The sequence below is a fragment of the Aythya marila genome, assembly GCF_965140915.1.
Source record: "Aythya marila genome assembly, chromosome: 1".
NCBI classification, from domain to species: domain Eukaryota; kingdom Metazoa; phylum Chordata; class Aves; order Anseriformes; family Anatidae; genus Aythya; species Aythya marila.
In genome coordinates, this window is record NC_139042.1 from 31,585,495 (window position 1) to 31,605,918 (window position 20,424).

Here is a 20,424-nt window from a genome sequence, read left to right on the forward strand (position 1 = left end):
AAAGCCACACCCAAAGCTACCCAAAGAGCTCTCAGCTTCATTACCTTTTCTTGTCACTGTCAGAGGGCAGGGGAAAATGGGCAAACGCTAAATGGAGGAAAAAACCTAAGTGCATCACAACTGCAAACTAATTGCTTTTGTCTCTCCATTTTTTTTCCCAGCATAATTAATTTGCTATTTCAGTTTTGTTTTGTTTCTAAGCTGCCTGTATATAGCAAAAAAATGGACTAGAAAATTGAACAAAATGGAATAAAAAGCACTTTCCCTCTGTTTCTGTGGTTTGGGTATTGCTCCAGCTAAGAGTAGCAAAAAGCTGACACCATTTAGAGGCTAATCAGCATCCTTATGAAGCAGCAGATAGCTCACAACTAGGGAAAAGCTAAATACATCCAAATAGTTAGCTACCCATTCAAAGCTGAGTCACATTGGTGAGGCTAGCACAGGAACTCGATCTGTTTCCAGACATGTTGCACCTTCCTAAGATATCGAGAGGACCTGATAACTTCAAGGATGTTACTCCAGGACCTCTGTCCACCCTGTACCTGACTGCAAATAGATACATGGGCAACGTCTGGATATGCCATCCCTGGATCTCAAAACTGTGGCATGCACCGCCCCTTGTGAGAAAACCAAAGCCAGAATTTGAAATGCAATGTTCCTGGGAGTGGGATTCAGCTCACAGTTTAAGACACTTTACTTAAAGACATCTACAAATGCATCTCAACTCCCACCATCCCTGGTATGTGCTGGGTAGAGCCATGTTCATACTGAACTTGAACTCAAAGGAAATTTAAGTGTTCCCAAACCCAGAACATTATTACACTACTAAAGGATACATCTGATGTAAAGTATGCTGAGAAGAATCCTAAGGATAGCACCACACACAGTATATAACACTTCACTGTGGTTTTTTTCCTTCTTTTTTTCTTTTTTCCCCCTTCTTGTAAATTCGTAATACTAACATAAATTCATAAACCATGTTATTAATCTTCCAGGCTAAAAAAAAGGCAATGATATTGAATTGTTTCATCTCCTTGCCCTACAAAACAGTGAGGACAGCTACTCTAAATCTCAGCTGTATGGCAGAAAATGAGGTCTGTCTGAAACAGGCAATGCCAGCAACTGTGGGATACCAGCAGGAAAAACACATCCCATCATTGGAAGTGTTCAAACTCAGGTTGGATGTGGCTTCAAACAACCTGATCTAGTGGAAGATGTCCCTGCCCATGGCAGGGAAGTTGGGCTGAATGATCTTAAAGGTCTTCATCTCCCAACACAAACAATTCCGTGCTCCTGTGATTATAAGACTGTGAAGCAGGTGTACTTTCTGGGCAGGCTGTAAGGTACAGTGGACACCTCAAGAAAAAATTTCGCTTTGCAGTAGCTGAAACCAGAGGAAACAACCCAAAGTCTGGAACAAGCCAAAATCAGTCAGGCCCAGGAGTCTCCCAAAACAGGAGAAGCAAGTTGATTTCACCAAACTACAGGAAAAAAAAAAAAAAAAAAAAAAGTAGCAAAGCCCAGTAAGGTAAGAAAGGTAAAAACACCCTTTAGGTGAGTGGCCAGCAGAAACTGCCTAAGAAAAAAAATGACCAAGGTCAACATCTCCTATGTTCATCGAGAGTAAGCTGGAACAAATTGGATTTTGTAAGCAGGCAGGACAGCATCAGAGAAATCCACTGGCATCCATAAGCACTTCTGCAATTTATAAATAAAGCTCAAGAACCTGAACTTTGGGCTACTCACTTTCAATAATTTTCAGTACTAAAACTGAATTTGTGTTAGATTATCCAAATAGGAAAAAAAAAAAAATAGTATCAGGATAATTATTCACAGCTTTGGGACTCTCTATCTCTGATTTCCAAAAAGACAGAAGTCTACAGTGTTCAAATATAAAGAAAAGATGTAATGTTTAAAACTCCTCTGGGAAAATGCTGTTCTCATTTCCTCTTGATGTGGCTTGGGGAAAGTTAAGCATTTCTCCTATTCCCTGAAGAATTCCCTGAAGTTCCCATAGCCCCTGAAGAAAAGCCTCAGTTGGAACTTAGAAAAAAATCTGGGTGGCAAGAAAGGAAGCAAAGTGTGTCCAAGTCTCTAAGAAATTCACACCATCTACCCTGACACACTGCAAAGGTCTGGCAACACATCCTGTTTTAAAAGCCTGTAGTTAATATTAAAATTTAATTTTCTAAAGTCAATTAGAAGCAGCTAATCTCAACAATGAGCACAGAACTAAGTGACATCAGAAGAGGCAGTGCTGAAATAAACTTCTAAAAAGCAATGTGCCTTCAGGCCCAATTGTAATTTTCAATTTTCAACTTGAAATTCTGCTGAATTGCATGAATTTTTAGTACAACTGGGCAATCTCCCATTAAAACCAGCAAGTGTACAGCAGGATTTAAAGACAGGCAGAAGTGTTTTGTGCTTTAAGCTGGTTCTGCACAAATTATATACCGGTAAACTTTAAATTCATGGCTAAGATATAAGATCCACCACAGCCAAAAACACGGATAGGAAACATGGTGATCAGAGATCTGGAAGAACACAAGGTAAACTTGAAGTAGTACAGTTGCTGCAATGGAGATATGGTCTCACAAATCTATAAAAAGGAGATAACCATCTCAAACTAATTGGTGAAAGGAAATATAATCAGCAAATGTACATGTTTAGCTTTTCAAAGTCTATCCATATGTACAGCAAATCAAGGAAATCACAGCCAACTGGATAAATATATTTTCTTTAAAAACTTGTTATATAGAACCCTCTGCTTTCAAGTCAAAATGAATTGATAAATCTGACCAAAACAAGTGGAATAAGGGGAAAAAAAATCTTCAACTTTTTGTGACAAAATTGTGTTCAGGTTCTAACTTTAATGAAATACAATGCTTGTTTGTTTTTTTCCCCTTTTTCAAATAGGGAAAAATGTTTTGGAACACAACTTATTCCCTTTAAGTTGAAATAAATTATTTCTGCTCAGAAAAGTTCAAATATCACGTTGACCCATAATGGTTTTCAGTTCGGTCATTGAACCAAGAAGACTAATAATTTTCATGACTCAATCATGAGATGAGATGACAAGCTAATTTAGAGATGTTTAAAGATAGAAAGGAGTATTAGGTATTTTTAATATGGCAAAAAAATAATAAACACCTTATTATTTGGCACAAAATTTTGTGATGAAATTCTTATAGTAGAAAAGTAGTGTAAAGTAGTGTGGTGATATGGAAATGTTTACAGTCAAAAAATATCTGTAATAATAATTGTTACAATGCATACAGCCAAGCAAGGTATTAAACAGACAGTACAGTGGCTTAAAAAATACAAAAAAAAAAAAACAAACAAACACATGGAAACAGAAAAATAAGTATTTATGAATCACAGACAGTACCAAATTAACAGGAAAAGGACCTTGGTTTTGTCACACAGGATAAAAAATGCATAATGTGTGGCTGCTGCAGAAAACAGGCAAAACATGGAATCCACAAGGAATGCTAAGGGTTGTAATTCAGAAAATATTCTCAAAACCAAGTGTTTTGATGTTCACTTGGAAACCTCAGTGTAAAACCGGTCCACTTCCAAGATAATACTGCAGAAAAAGAGCTCGAAGAACAGCAAGAAGGGGTAAGAGTAAAGAAGAATGTTTACAAAGAATATTTACATCAGAAAACAGGCAAATCAAAAGGAAGCAATAACAAAGATAAAATAAAGAACAGTTTATGGGTTTCTGCTGCCTTTGCCTCATAGTAATAGGTGAGAATACTTAAAACCCCACTTCCTATCTAGGGAATTATTTTTCCACAGAATAAAAAGACTCCCATATGATGTATAGCATCACTAAAAACAAGAAATCAGCAAAAAAAAAATAATATGGTATTAGACATTTCTGCAAGCATATCCAGAATCACAGTAATCAATGTTATTGGCTGAAATATAACGTCTCATTTCCAGCCAATTTCTAATTACTAAGAACTGCAGCAGGCTTTCCAGGACAGCAGATTTGCCCACTGCAGCTTCTGCCCTCTCAAGATGACCATTCTCAGAAGCTGCATATTCAACAAAAAATAATTAGATTCGGAAGGCTGAAAGTCAGAGTCTACATTTTTGGTTGTCTGGATGACAAAGCTCCTATCACAGCTACAGGAGATTTAGTTAATCATCTGTGGGGTCTATAATTAATAGAGTAAATGCAGGAATCTACTTTAAATGGATATCAATCTTACCCTAGATACCTATATTTAGGGGTCTCTAAACCCATCACTGAATCCCAAACTGAAGTTAGGGCAATCTGAATCTCTATCCAAAGTACCATTGAGTACACTAGTTCCCATATTCCTACAGGACACCTTCCAGAACAATAGTGAAATTGTTTCTTCTGTTACTCTCAGACACAATTAGATAAGATTTTATCTAGTCAGAATTTTCCCTTTTCTGAATGTAAGGAAGTATGAAAGAAAGAAGTAAGATATAAGTAAGAAATTGAGTGTCCATGGCTTTTTGTAAAGTCTTAAATGGACTAGAAGTTGGCCTAACCTAAATCAAATGTATAAGGGCAGCTATACAAAAAAATACCTCAAAGCCAGAAATCCTACCTTGAAATTACTCTTTCCTTTCATATTCATCACAGAAGAGCACATCTGAATTATGTGTTTTCAACACCAACTTGGGTGGACTAAATACAGGTGTAGCCACAGGATGCCTGTGCATAACCCAGGACATTTTCCCCATACATGTCTCAACAGTTGAAAGGCAGCATGGTTAACATCTACTGACTGTTTCTTGTTGATGTGCATTAAAAGTCCTTCATTATCAAAAGCAGGACAGAGGTAGATAACTAAGCCAAAAGTTAGTCTGTCAAAATCTCTTTTCAAATGACAATTCATAATCACTTTCCTTGCCATAAAGAATATCATTAATTGAATATGCCTGTTCAAGAAACATCTTAGTGTTTAAAAATCCCATTGCTTATAGCTTCCAGAACAAAACCACACCACCAACAGTGCCTAAGATCCCTATGCATGCACATTGGAGATCATCTATTCAGTCTCATTCAGCCTCAGTCTTGTTAAGGTAACAATAAAGATATTTTTTCTAAAGGCACTTGAGACATTAACAAGTCCCTGCAAACCAAAATGCATGAGGATTACAGCTCTTGACAAAAATGGTCATTGCCCCATCTGCTTTGCACAATAACATGGGAGACTGATTCATCCTAACAGTGTCCCCAAAGAGGTGGCATGCTGTGCAGCTATGCTCCTCAGGAACTGCAGAGAAAAATCAACAATCCATGGAGGCAGAAGGAAAGTGAAAAAAACATTCAGCAGAGTACTCAAAAACACCATAAGAACTCAACACCACCCACCAAACTGTAGGCAGAGGGAGACCCAAAGCCCTAAGTAGGCTCCTGATGTGGCTAACAGATAGGGCAATGCAGATCTTTGGTGGGCTGAATTTATTTCTTGAACTGGGTTTTTCTCTTTCCACAGACTTAGAAAACTCACACTCAACACACAAGTGAGAAGAATTTGGCCTTCAGAGTCCAATTTAAAGCCTTCTGAAGTCAAGAGACACTGTTTGCTCTATTTCCTCTATTGGTAAGACAGGGGTCTACATATTGCAGTAATACAAAATGTCTATAACCCATGAGAAACTGCCCTAGCACAAGCTTGTTCACTAGGATTTATTTGCTAGAAATGAGATTGCTGTTCATTGAAAAGTAATAAAGAATAAAGCAATAAAAAAAGAAAAAGATAAGCTGTTTTAAATTTAGTAGCTCCTCATTTTAATTAGCAGATATTTATTTACCTCAACTTTCTCCTTAGCCTCTATTTGTTTGTAGTAAGAAAGAAAAAGTAATTCTGGTGAATAAACACTGATATTTAGTTACATAAAATATTCTACAGGCATGTGCATTACAAATAAACTCAACCTTAAATGTGTGTGTTATGTCTGATTTTAGGATTTGAGTTTTATCCAAAAAACAGCATGGAAAATTTTGACATGCACACCTCTGTCTCCAAACAGACAAACTAGAAAGGGTAAAAGAAGGCCAAACAGTAGCTTCCACAAGCTGGGGGTTGATAAATGGGGGGCCGGAGGGGGCAGGGAGGGATTGAAGTGAGATGAAAAAAGTGATTTGTAAAAAAAAAAAATAAAATAAAATAGATTTAACTAAACTGTTTAAAAATGTGTTTTTCTAGAAACCTGGTCACTTGGTGGACATTCCATCTATGGACATTTGTGTTAAAAATACTCTCTAAGTGGGGGACAAAGAAACAGGAGGAGGAAGAGCTCATTAACAGGAGGCAAGACTCAAGGATTTTCTTTTTGCCTTTTTAACAAAGAAAATGCTAACAGACCACTTGCAACATGAAATTTTAAAAAGATAAAATTTCTGGCCTTTCTTAAAGATGGGAGAAAAAAAAAGAAAAGCATTTTGTTTTATGTATAAGGAGTACTGCTGGGAAGCTAATGCCACCACCCCCTCAAAACCAGTGCAAGCAAGGCCAGAGATGTCTGTCTTTACTGAGTTGTGTTGCTGGGAGACTGAGTTAGGCAAACACAAAGGAAGATGCCAAAAGATTAAGCACGATGATGACTATTACCATATTTTACAGTCAAATCAGATGGCACTTCAGCCCAGGAGACCTCTAAACCCAAATAATTTTTCAGAAATGAATTTAGGATTCCTTAGAGAAAGCACTGTTTGTTCTAAATTACCCAGGACATGAAAATAAATAGTGTCTCCAAAGCTGTTAAAGCTGTAGCCCTCTAAGCTTCTTTTTCTACTGTCTTCCCCAGAAATCTTGATACTAATTACAAAACATGTCTTTGGTGAACAGTGGGTGTGCTCACAGGATTCTACATGAACCCAAAACACCAAATGTTTTAAGAAATTGATACGGAAAAATAAAAAAATAATAATAAATAAATAAATACCAAAACCATATTACCTTTCTCCCCCCACCACAAATTTTCACCAAGATGAATGTCTTCTTTCCTGACTCAGCAATCAGCAACTTTGCAGCCAAAGTCTTCTTAATTTTCTTCCCCATAATAGAAACTACAGCAAGGGAAGTTTAGAAGTCTTCAGGGGATGCCGAGTCCTATATCCTTCTTAAATAACAAGTGGCAGTCATGACTACCAGGATCCTCAGCCCATGATCTTTGTATGCCTCATTATTCCTCAGCTAGCCTGATGCCCACACGACAGCTTTAATTCTGGCTAGGAGACAGACACAAGCAAAGCTCTCCAGCAATAGAAAGGACCTTTTCCAAAGGCAAGCTAGTACATCACACAGTTACCTCTCATCAGAGGCCTTCAGTCAAATTAGTCTTTCTAATCTCATTAGTAGTCACTAAAGAAACTGTTATTGACATAACACGCCTGCCCGTCCAGGCCAATGCAAGCACATATTTGATGTGCTCTGACAGCTTGGGTAGCTGCCTGGGAAGTACCAGGATAAGGGAGACCTGACAAAGCTTCTAGGAGGCTTGCATTGGGCTATCTGGGAGATGAACAGTAATTATCACTTAGTTCCAGCAAAGCAATTGAACAATAGATAGCAAGACCTGTGTGTAAAACATGCTTGTGAACTTAGAAAAACAGGGATTTATGAAGACCCTTATTTCTTATACCACTATCAGAATCAAGGTACTATTGTGAAGACAGTTCTTCATGTGAACTTAGGAACTACTAATGTGAGGATATGATCAGTAGTGGAAAAACCATAAAATACACTTCAATATGACAGAAAACCAAGAATATCATTATAGGAAATTAGAACAGTAACACAATTACATTTGAATCAATTCAGCATGTCAGTTCAGAGACAAACTACAACATAAAACCAAGCTGAAAGCAGTAATACCAAAGCTTGCTAAATTTTTAATGCCTCGTATAAGCATCTTTTGAAGTAAATGTTACCTAACCTTCTAAATTCTGCTCAAAAATATAAAAATAAAAATCAGAGACAAAATTACCAGTAACTGATGTGATATTGCTGTGATATATTAGGCAATTTTCAAATAGAGGACATTTTATTTCCAAAGAGAAAAAATGAGACTCTCTTCAGAGGATTCTTGATTTTCTTAGTAACAGTCTCCCTACAGCTTTTAAGACCAGTATTATAATGGTTCCATACCGTGAAGCTGTTGTTGACATTTTTTGTGCTTGATTCAGCTACGCTGGCATCTGACAGGTCAACTTCATCAAATATTAGAGACTGTGAATGGAAAAGAACACAAAAACATTAAATATAGCCTGAGTCTGCTCTCAAGTATGCTCACATTTGGTGCTTTCATTTCCTCCTGTCCATTCCAATTGGAAAATAAAAACAGAAAAAAAGAGAGGGTGAAAAAATAGAAAACACTGATGAGGTGATAGAACTTCCACCACTAAACGTAGTCTTATTTGCTATCTAATCAGATGAGAGTGTAAAACATACTGCTTTAAAATCTTAAGATTTTTTTTTCTTTCTTTTTTTTTTTTTTTTTTTTTTTAATAGATGCAGCTTTGGGATGTCTACTGTGTACCATAAAGGTGGTATCAGAGAACAGAGATTCACACACAATAACATACAAGTGTATTAATCAGCTTTAGGATGGAATTCTAAATGCATGAAAGGGAATCTATTATATGCTATTGGTAAGAAGAGAAAATGGAGCTTAAGAGACTGAAGAGATTCATCTTTCCACTCCTTTGTTTGATGTTCCCATAAGAGAAATATGTATCTTCATTAAACACCCCAGCTTCTGGCAAAGGATTTCAGTCCTGTTGAACTCACAATGGGTCACAAAGCAAAAGAAAGACCACCAAAAACATCTCGCTCCATTGTAGCCGTACCTTGCTCTTTCTCCTCTATGCCATGGGAAGGAGAAATGAAAAAAAAACAGTGTGCTGTATACCCCAGCACACAATCAATGTTTGGGGAGCCTCAGAAAGGATTCAGTGCTGCAGAGTATTTGTGCAACTACCCACTCACTACTCCTTCTTTCCTCATCTTTATGACAGAGATAACGTTGCCATTCTCACAGCTCTTATCTGTCATGTTTATTAAGACTTTGTAAAAACTTCTCAGGGTAGCAACACGCGTAGAAAAGTGTGATAACAGAGGTACTTCAGTGCTGGGCTCCCTGGAGAGACGTCTTCCTTGATTCATCACAGCCGTACAACTACGTACCATGCAATTACAGTCACATAGTCATAGAATGAAAGGTTTCTGTGCCTCAGTAATAGCTTTATGAAGAAGACCAGGCTAGAGAAAATGATGGGTACCTCAAGCACCTCACCTACAGCTCCCATCAGTAGCCACAACCCTACAAGATATAGAAAAGTAATGCCCATCACTATGAAACAGCTCAGTCCAAGCCGCCTCAACAACCCTAAATGCTCTCTGCTCTGGTCTTGAGGGGGAGGGAGGAAATGCCTTTCAGAAAGGAAAGAAGTATTCCCCTCTGCCCACCCCCAAATTTCCCACTAAAAGTTTCAATTGATGGGAAACAGCCTTTCCCCATACAAATCAGTTTTGGCAGAAAATCATCCCATCTTGATTTCGTGTAACCATTTCCATCCCTTTAAGAGCAATATGGGCATGGGATTAGAAGAGCTTTAATGGAATTCAGTTTGTGAGATAGCTTCTGAGCATTGTCCAATGACCCAACACCCCTCCCCCCCCCAAAAAAAAAAAAAAAAACAACTCTTTAAAATGAACTTATTATTTGTTTGAATAGTCCAAGAGGTTAAGAGAACTGAGATAAACTTGAGTTAAAAATATAAAAATCAAAAGATAACATGAATCTTCCTTAGTTAAAGTTAATTTAGCATGCTACATCTTATATGCTGCAATTTTTAGTGAAACGATCACTAATAAATCATTAAATTATCATGATTACAATTATAAATCTAAGCAAAACTGAAGATCGTGGCATTAGATGTTAATATCATAGAATTACCTTTGAATCCTTAGCATAGTAAAGGGTACGACCTCGAAGCTTGAAATAACGCTTTTTCCACCTCTGAAAAGAACTGGTTTGCTTCAGTAGTAGTCCTTCTTTTATACTTGTCTGAAAAATATTAAAATACAGTAGACAACGTAAATACATATCTAAATAGCTAAGTGTATAGATCACATTTATTGGTTTTTATTATTATTTATGTTACATTTCATCTATTGTAAAAATTTCTATTAAGTTGAGACTAATTCTCCGGGCAACCAGACTCTACATAGCTATTTTTTTACCAATGCCAATGCTGGCAAAATGCTAATTTTTCATATAAAACAAAAAGGCAGTCACGAGGTTGTGAAGATTACCACAACGTAATTCAAGTGTTTGGATAGCTACGAAACCACAAAGATTAAAGCAAGCAACAGCTTCCAGTGGCACAATGCAAAGAAAAACTGATAAAAAACAATCTACACGAGGTCATTTCCAGTTCTAGAACCTGATTACACTGAGCAGAAAACCAATCTCCACATGGACCCTAATAGACTGAGGTACTTAAAGGTGTGTCTAATTCAAGCATGGGAATTATGCCTTTAAAGTAGATCCAGGATGATGCAAGTTTTGCCTGACTTTAAGTACCTCACTGAACCGAGGTCTTCAGCGTGCACTCAGCTTACAAATAGGCATAATTATGTTACTGGAAGTGTGAGAACAGTAACTGCTTGAGATATTTTTGCCAGGCAAATATTTCTAGTCAAAAACCTATTTGCCGATCCAAAGCATTCTGCTGCAAACCAAATCCTGCCTACATACAGCCCGTTTTTTGAAATTCAAAAAACACGAATCAGTGTATTTTAAATGTGTACACTGCTTTTGCCAGCATGTGTGGGATTCATCAACCTGATTACATAAATTCTCCACTTAATCTGATGAATTGACACGACACAGCTTCCTAATTGCACGAATCTTGAAATCCATTTTCTTCAGCTTTGAAAAGCACAAATAATATGAGAAAAAGCAAGTGCACTTGGATATTATATTCCAATGTAGTCTCCAATGCATAATATTTCCAATTCGTACTACAACACGGGGATGCAAATCTTACAGTGCAATTTTTAGACAATGTGATATAAACATAATTTGTAGTTATTCTAGACCTTTTAAAGGCTTAATCAGACCTGACTCAAAGTTCATAAACATTTTCATCTGTTATCAGATGTACAATTGTCCTTAACTTCAATGCAAGTAATAAAAATACAGAAAAAGCAGAAAGCACTTTAATGTTCCTACCATTTCCTTTAAATGAGAGGCATTATTGCTATGAACATCGCACCCTTCATTTAGACATTCCTAACGTAATAAGCTCAGAATACAGCCCAACGATGACAAAGCAATTGAATTAATGCTCTCTAAAAAGCAACCCTCTCAGATGAAACACCGTGGATGAAAGTTTTGATTTATCTCCCTTTACTTCACATGACAGCAAGCCAGAACAACACGTTCGCTCAGCTGCCCTGTTCTAGCTGAGGGGTACCAATTCCCAGCTGAAAGGGAGTGGAGAGTATACACAACACACACAACTTCATGATTGCCTGCAATTTTCTGACCAGACCCTATGATAAGCTATTTTTACATGATATAAATAGATTTAATCAGCAATTCAGCCAGAAGCAAGTGCAAGTGCATATTCAAAGCTATCTGTTATAGCCATGCAGCCCTTCTGGTTTGCATTGATTGCTCCTTGAGATTTCCAAAGTTATCGCACAGGATGGGAGTAGATAGCTTGTGTGATCGTCAGGGTTTGAAAGAAAGAAAACCATAGAAATACAGTTCCAAAGGAAACAGTACTCCACATGCACAGCAGGCATTGACTTAGTGGAAAAATTTCTCAAGTGGAAGGATATCCACGCCCATTGAAACACACTGCAGATACTAGGAGACTCAGAACATACACGTCACACTGAATTCCATTTCAGGAATTTTAAAAATCCAATGAAAGAATACAAAGCTCTCTAAAACCTGAGTAATTACTTGCTAAATATTAAAATAGTTATTCCGTGCCCTTTTTAAACCTACACAAGCCACTCGTCCTTATTTCTACGCACACCTTAGAACACTCCTATCCCTAAAATCAAACCAAGAACTTCAAAATTAAAAAATTTGCAAGTCAATCCCTTAAAATTAACTCCCTGCACTTAAATAACCATACAGGCTCTACAAAATGTGTTTTTGAATCAAAATGTTAGAAAAATACTAGATTCATAAACATCTCCCCAAGAAGTATAAGCACTTCGTGAAGCATAAATCTGAATTTCATGTTTTGCCACAAATATGTATTCTGAGCTAAGGTTTAAGCATGTCAAGCTGACAGTTCCAAAACTGCAGACACCAAACTTGAGCCCAGTATCTTTAATCAACTTTGTTTAGCCTTTAAAATGTGCAGAAGACACCCAGCTGCCAACTGAGTCATTAGCTAATCTGCTAATAACACTCTCCTGCATCTACACACAAGTCACAACACTTACAGGAATTTACAACTGGAAGGGACCTCCCAGGGTACTGAATTTGGGTCCCCATTATTACATACAGCCAGGTCTTGTGAAGTTTTTTCAAAAATATTCATCAGGATACAGCTACGCCTTAAAAAAGCAATCAGTACCTTTCCTCTCTGCAATTAAGACAGTACTCCAAGATCTCACTCTTTGGAGAAACTTTCCTCTAATTAATCTCAGCTGGACATTAAATCTGAAGCATATGCAATAATCATTGCCAATTATATTAACTACTTTCCTACTGCATTTTAGAAGAAACAAAAAACACACATCTTACAATCCTATTTCACACATTTTCAGGACCACCTCTCATCTGCTTACAAAAATCTCCAACCTCCACATGCAGCCAGTTGTATAATTTAGTAATTATACAACCTCCCTCCAGATGTATGTGGCTATAATAAAAGCAAAGGTTTAATTGGTACAACAAAGATTTGCAATTAACATAAATAATATCACAATAAAGGTTTCCTTTAGTTATCGAAGAGCTTGACTGTGTTTTCAACGCAGGACCAAATTAATTGCTAACAATCTTTATTACTACATTAGCCATTAACAATTAGGAAAATGATTACAAGTACTGTGGTATTACAATCACCACACCACAGCACTCCACAGTCATATATTTTCCTAAAGACATGTAATTAAAAAAATCAGAGCCACATTTCATAAAATTAAAAAGTTGTAAATTTATGTTCAGTGATCCAAAAATTTTGAATTCAACTCTACACCACTAAATCGGAATGACAAAAAGAAATGGGATTTGTGGGCATTTAAATCTTTACAAAATTAGAGGCATCTTCTTCTATATCAGCAGATTTTTAAATATTATGTATATAACATTTGTAATTTGAAAAACAATTGTTTTTGTTTCAACAAGAATTAACCACACTACCTTACTTCTGACTCATTCCGTTTGTGAAGTCCCACATTTGTGCAAAAATCAAAAACAGTTGCTCCAAGAAAAACCCAAAGAAGGGAAATTTTTTTGATCGTAGAAAAGAATATAGTAAACTACTGATATATGCTTTACTGGCAGCTGCAAATTGAACTAATGAATAATTAATAACAAAACTCTGCCTTCATTTTCAGGTATATAATTGCTTGTGCTGCTCAAAATGTGTCACAAGAGTGAAGAAAATGTCAGGAAATTTGTACAACTGATGAGAATGAAAATGAGAACAGGAAAGGCCATAAAACAGGCCAGGTCAAATGTAAGCAGGAAATTAAGAGGATAAAGAAGAATTTTAAGACCACCTTGCAACAGATGCTCAAGCTGAGACTAAAATGTTATTTAAATACTTTCAAAGATGAAAGACAGCCAAGCAGCTGCCAGGATCATTTTTCAGCAGAGGCATGAAAAGAGTACTAAAGGATGAGAAGATCACAGTGAAGAAGCTCAGCAAATTCTTGGCATCTGTCTTTACTGATGAAGATGATGAGATGGTTTCTCATACAATACGATCTTTGTAACATCAGAATAGCTACATCAACAAGAAGCACATATATGGGAAATATTAAACTAGTCAAATTGCTCAGTCATGTGGATCGGATGGCACTGACCCAAGAGTCCTGAAAAGCCTGAGAGAACCACTGATACTAAATTTAAGATAGAAATTAAGATAGTAAATAGTAAGATAGTATATTGAGTATACAAAAGAATAAGATTGCTGAGCCCATTAAAAAAATAAATAAATAAAAAAAAAAAAAGCGGTGGGGTGAAATACTTTCAAAAGAAAATATTGCCTTACTACCTGCAGGTGGAGAGAAAGCATGTGGATAAATCAAGATCCAGTAGACTTGGATTTTCAGAAAACCTTTGACAAGGCTTCCTACCAAAGAGTACTGAAGAAATTAACTTAGAATGGAATTAGAAAAAACGGGGCTTTTTATGGACTGAAATTTGCTCAAAGGATAGGAAGCATGAGTATGACTTAGTAGTCACTCTGCTGAATGAAAAAGTCTTAACAGTAGGGTTCCCAAGGAATCAGGACTGGGACCAGGTATATTCAACTTCATTGACCCAAAGAAGGATCACGGAATAAAATCTTCAGATTTGCAGCAGATATTAAGGTATTTTTTTGAGTAGTCAAATTCCATGTCAGTGTTTATGTATTCAGGGTTCAATCAAGCCAGAAGAGACAACAAAATATTGAGTGTCATCAAGAAAAGTACCACATCAAGACCACCAGCTTAGGAAAGATACAAAGCAGCACATCTTTACGTCTTTCTTGGTGAAACGTCTGCCATGGAAGACTGTGGTGTCAGCAATTATAAAAAAGAATTGGATAAATTCAAAAATGCTACCTTCACATACAGTCCCTTTAATACACCATGGGGAAGTACCAGAGGAATGGACCATCGAAGAGACAAACTTGTGTACAGCTCCTAAGCAGCCTTTCCTATACCCCTGTTGATGGAATCTGACCCCATAGCAAAACATTTCTAAGGCTGGAATCTTCCTGCTACATTGAAAGCACCAATTTTGCTTTGAATTCTGATGTTAGTGCTTGTGAGTGTCTCTAAGCCCTCATTTACCAAAATAATTAATATTTTGATTGATGACAGACCAGACCACTAAAGGAGGGGGAAAAAAAGACAACATTTGATGTTTTTTATCATCCTCCTGTGATGTTTCCCACAAAGTACTGAAATAAAACCACCCCTCTTCCTTTTAATATTGTGGAGGCTTTGGTACATTTCCATAGTCTGCACAGGTAGGACTGTAGGAAGACAGAATCTTCATTATGTTGCAAGGTAAAGTCTCACAGCTCCTATTAACTCAGAGCCCCTTAAGATATTCAATGTCTTCAGTAGATCAAAAATGACTTCTATTATTAACAAAATGTGACAATCAAACTCTTAATTTTGATTAAAATTATGACCTGTGTATTCCATGCTTGTGGTTTTCTTGACAATCTCTGCACAGCAGCTTCCATTACTGCCACTTATGCTGACAGATATTTCATTAATTATGTCAAAATAAAAATAGATTTTATCTACAGAGAATAAAAACTTCATCAGCTGCTCAGTGCAAGGTTACATTTTTATTGAGGATTCCTTATAAAAAAGAGGGCTGACATCTGAAAATTAAAACCAAACCAAGAGCTATGTTATACCTATGAATTGATGCAATTAAAAATGGCCAAAATAAAAATTAAATTGAAAAACAATGTAACCATGTTGACTACAAAACGTTGCTTTAATTTCAAGAATATCTTGATAAAAGGATGTACCATCAAGAGCTCATCACTCAGCATAATCTGTGGAGAAATTTCATGGGGGTACCTAAAGCACCATGCTTGCCTGAACCAAGCTGCCCCAGACTGCTGCTGCTAAACCATCTTCCAAGTTACAAGCAAATGCTGTTATTGACAGACAAATCACAGAAAGTGACAAGTTGCATAATCTCAGTCTATTGTTGATGATGATAGTTATTCCAGCACAATTAAAGTAATAAGAAAAATAAGCAAAAAAAAAAAATACATATATATATATAAGAAGAAAAAAAAGAAAATGTTTTTCCAAAATCTCTGAGGGAAAGCCAGCCCCACTCCCCACCACACAACTAACGTATGATTAAGCATCACAATTTTTGTGTAGTAACAAAATGGTATGTTTTGCCAACATAATTCCTATAGCCCATATTTCTGGGGTCATTTATGTGGATGAACTCTAGCCTAAGTGAAGCTGTAACACAAACAATAATAATAATAAACAATAACAAACAATAATAAAATAAATGCAGTTAAACAGCTTATGCAGTCCCTCAACTTTGTTCTTTCCTCACATTCCACCGAGGACACAAATTTTGTCATTACTGTTAAACTAAAAAAAATCTGACTTTCAGATTCCTCTACTTCGTATGTGCAGTAAAACGTGAAACAATCTGAAATTGTGGAGAAACGGCTATAATAAAAATATATTGGTAACAAGGTGAAGTTCAATTAGCAGGCTGATATAAAAATAGAGGTTATAGAATGCATCACAAATTAGTAGGATATTGCCATAATAGGGTGAAACTTCACACTGGGAATTAAAAACAAAACACAACTATCTTAGTTATAAACTTAATACCAGATTGAGAATCAGAGAATAAACTTTATTGGCAGTTCATGTTCATTTATTGGCAGTTCATGTTCACTCCTAACTTCCATCCCTATACCACATGTTGATCTCAGTCTGTGTGCTCATTAATTACAGAATGAAACAGCTGTAATATACTGAAAAAGGATAAAGCACTTCATAGGACTGAGACTTGGTGCCAAATATCTAAGGGTCTGGGCTTTATTTCACAACTTAGCTAACTTAGAGTAATATTTTACAGCTACTGTTTGGAGCTTCAATAGCCATTCCTTTTAAATTACACATGCCCTGGGCAGAAAGATTTAAAACAACCAAGTTTAACTGTTTTTGAGTCTGAAGAATATAAATGGCATGTATTTTAGAGAAATAAATAATAATTAAAAAAATAATGAAATAATACAAAACATAATAAAAAGTCAAAGCACTCAGCTGGCAAGATATTTTTCTTTACTGGAGTTATGTAGATCTCAACTTGGTCTTGGTCTTGGTCTCACCTAAATAGAAGTGGCATTCAACACATTAGCTAGTCTGTAAAGTCTATGTAGTATAGTTCCAAAATAAACCATTAGAAAGAAGATGGCATACATGGCAAAATGAATATATATATATATAAAATAAAAAATGCCATTACATTTCCACAGAGAAGAGCAAACTCTTTCCGTAGTTCTATCTAGTGTTAATATGCAAATAACAGTTGATCAATTACTTGAGGAAATTACAAAAGCATCATATAACAAAAATATATTAAACACTGTTACAAACTTCAAGCGATCCTTTCTTGCAAACAAATTACAAGTTCAACTTGTCATAACAAACCTTCTGTGTTTTACATATTGCAGTTTTAATTTTTTTCCCCTCGGAGAATGTTTAAACAAATTCCAGTGATGATGTCAGACTTCCTAGGAGCTATGCTCCATAGAAAAGAGCCTATGCAAAACAATTTAAAGCTTGTGACACCCTAGGGAAAGCTGGGGAACAACTCAGCTCTTTCTGGTGGGCATTTTCCACACCTATATCTGACTTTCACCAGTCAAGTCAGGAAAGAGAAAAAGTAAAGAAAAAATCACAGGGTCAGGAAGTTGTAAACATATAGTTTCAGAAAATCTCGGGATTACATACATGTGTTCAAAAACATTAGGCTCTTGGAATCCTTATGATTATTGCCTGTACTGAAGAGATGAAAAATCTAAAAATATCATCCTGTGTTCACTCTTAAATGTTTTCTAAATTACTGGTTATTTTAGAAAGTGATCAGTCATTGCAGTTGATATCTTACTAAATACTCAAGTCTGTACAGACAAATAGCCAACAATTTGACAGATGCTGCAGCCCTGAGATCTACAGATTCCTGATAGGTTTATAATTATAAACCAAGAAGTTTGTTAACTGAATACCTAAGTATTCCTCATTTTTATGCAGTATTTCCTATTGCTCTGGATATAGAGATTATATGTTTTAATCTAATTCAGTGGTTGTACTGTGTTTCAAGTTTATATTGGCCTCAATTTTGTTTTACTGGATGGCACATAAAATCCTGGATACACATTAATCATGCTTTGAATTACATTTTCTAGTATTTTTCCATTAACAGTCTTAGCTTAATAATCTACTTCTAGAACAGTTAACTCAATAAAACCTTTAATTCCATAATAACTCACAAGCATGGACCTTTAAGCATGGACCTCTAAGCATGGAACTCTTGCTTAGCTACAGATCTCTTCAGGCATGGGGAGAAAAATAGTAATATATTATTGAGAAAGTCATCTTTAAGTAAATAGGTTTGGAATATAATTTTAGTGAGCACAGTAAAATCCATAGGTAAGGATCACCTCCCCAGATCTGCTGGAAATTCTCTTTGTAATGCAGCTGGGGAAGCTGCTGGCTTTCTTTGCTGCAAGGGCATATTGCAGACTCACAGTCAGCTTGTTGCCCACCACAAACCCCATGGCCTGTCTTATGAAGCTGCTTTCCAACCTGACAGCCCCCAGCTTGTACCAGTGCATGGGTTTATTCCTCCCCAGGGGCACAACATGGCAATTACCTCTGCTGAGCTTCTTAAGGTTTCCATTGTCATGTTTTTCCAGTATATCCCTCTGAAGGGCAGCACAGCGAGCTGCTTATCATCTACTCCCTATTTTGTATGATCTGAAAACTTGCTGAGGGTAAACCCTATATTAACATTTCGGCTATTAATTAATACGTTATACAATACTGACCCCATTCACAACCCCTGGGGTATACCACTAGTGACTGATCTCCAGCTGGACTTTGTGCCACTGGTCACAACCCTTTGAGCCTGGCAGCTCGGCCAGCTTTCAGTACACCTCACCATCTATTCAACTAGCCTGTACTTCACAAGTTTGTTCATGAGAGTGTTTGGGGAGTCAGTGTCAAAGGTCTTACTAAATTCATGGTAAACACCATCCACTGCTCTCCCTTCCCCCACTGAGCTGGCTGTGTTGCTGTTGAATGCTACCAGGCTGGTTGGGGATGACTTCCCCTTCATAAAACCATGCTGACTACTCCCAATCACCTTCTCGTCCTTCATGGTGTAATCCATCAGCTTCAGTGGGCTGGTGAACATCCATTTCATTCAAGTGTTCCTCAACTTGATCCTCCTCCACCTAAGGTAAGTTTTCATTGCTCCAGGCTTTTGCACTGGTCTCAGGGACCTAGGATTGCTGAAGGCTGATCTTATCAATGAAGACCAAGGTGAAGAAGTCATGGAGTACCTTGGCTTTCTCCTTGTCCTTTGTTGCCTACCTCAATCAGCAGCAGGCTCTATTCTTCCTTTTGCTGCCGTTGCGCTTGCAGGAGACCTTGTTGACCTTCACATCCCTTGCTAGATTCACCTTCAGTTCTAAAAGTGATTTTTTTTTTTTTTTTTGTAGGAAAGAGACATCTTTTTTTGTAAGTTTGCTTTTCTTTTCATTCTTTACAAATGATATTGAGTTACCCCTAGCACAATTTCTCCCAATCAGGAATTTCTCACACAAAAGTCTAGCAGTCTAGACAATGTCTGGAGCTCAATTTGGCACCAAAAATCCCAGTTCCAGTTACTACATTTTACATAATGTGGACTTATTAAATTTAGTAGGTAAATATTTTATGGCTTGGTATATTTTGGAGGAAAATAAAGAACAGTCTGTGATGGAGTATAGAATGAATGCCAAATGGATTTGCAGTTTACTGTCCAGGCCACAGATAATCCTCTGGTAGGTAGCTTGTTCAATGCACTTCACCTCAAGGAGGTGTTATGCTGATGCATTCACTTGTTTGCACAGCTACATATAAATCTTACATGTTTCCCTACTAAACCACAGTGTATTCAGGGAACAGATTACTGCTGCAAGAATGCTGGTGAATTCCCCCAAACTGCAAAGCACTTTGTAAAGAAGAGGGTCTGAGGTGTTTCTAGCTTTTTCTAGGGCTTCCCATGGTAAAATCGTATTTTACTTCACAGTCTTTAGCAGCAACCACAATAGAAGCAGATCTCTCATATTACACTCAGAGGAGGAAATTCTCTCTTTTGAGACCATGAGACTGGAAAGCAGAAGAATAACCTATATCGGATCCTCCCTTCCCCTCTGTTTACTGACAGGAAATACAGGCCTGTAATTACTTGTGAATTCACATTCCCTCTGTGCCTAGGCTCATTCATGTACATGCTATTTTCTCTCATTCAGAAAACACAGTAAAGCTGCTTCTCCCAAAACACACGTCTCTGGAAAGGGGCAGATCAACACTTCCCAGAGTTTTACACAGCACGGCTCGTGCTCATCTCTCCAACAAGGAATGCAGCCTCAGGCTCTGATGATGCATTCAAAACCTCGAGTTGTGAAAC

The 20,424-nt window shown here is 36.9% G+C and overlaps 1 protein-coding gene across 4 annotated transcripts in view; it reads right to left on the reverse strand.

Annotated features, from left to right (window-relative positions):
- Positions 1–20,424, reverse strand: part of DGKH (diacylglycerol kinase eta) — a 173,731-nt gene that overhangs the window by 75,515 nt on the left and 77,792 nt on the right. For 3 of the 4 annotated variants that reach the window (XM_082754715.1, XM_082754714.1, XM_082754717.1), the window contains 2 exons: positions 9,952–10,062; positions 8,142–8,222 (listed from right to left, as the gene is read on the reverse strand). In XM_082754715.1, the coding sequence (XP_082610841.1) occupies positions 8,142–8,222; positions 9,952–10,062 (192 nt within the window). Of the gene's footprint in view, positions 1–8,141; positions 8,223–9,951; positions 10,063–20,424 lie in introns of those variants that run through there. The other variant, XM_082754716.1, reaches the window with a different exon arrangement.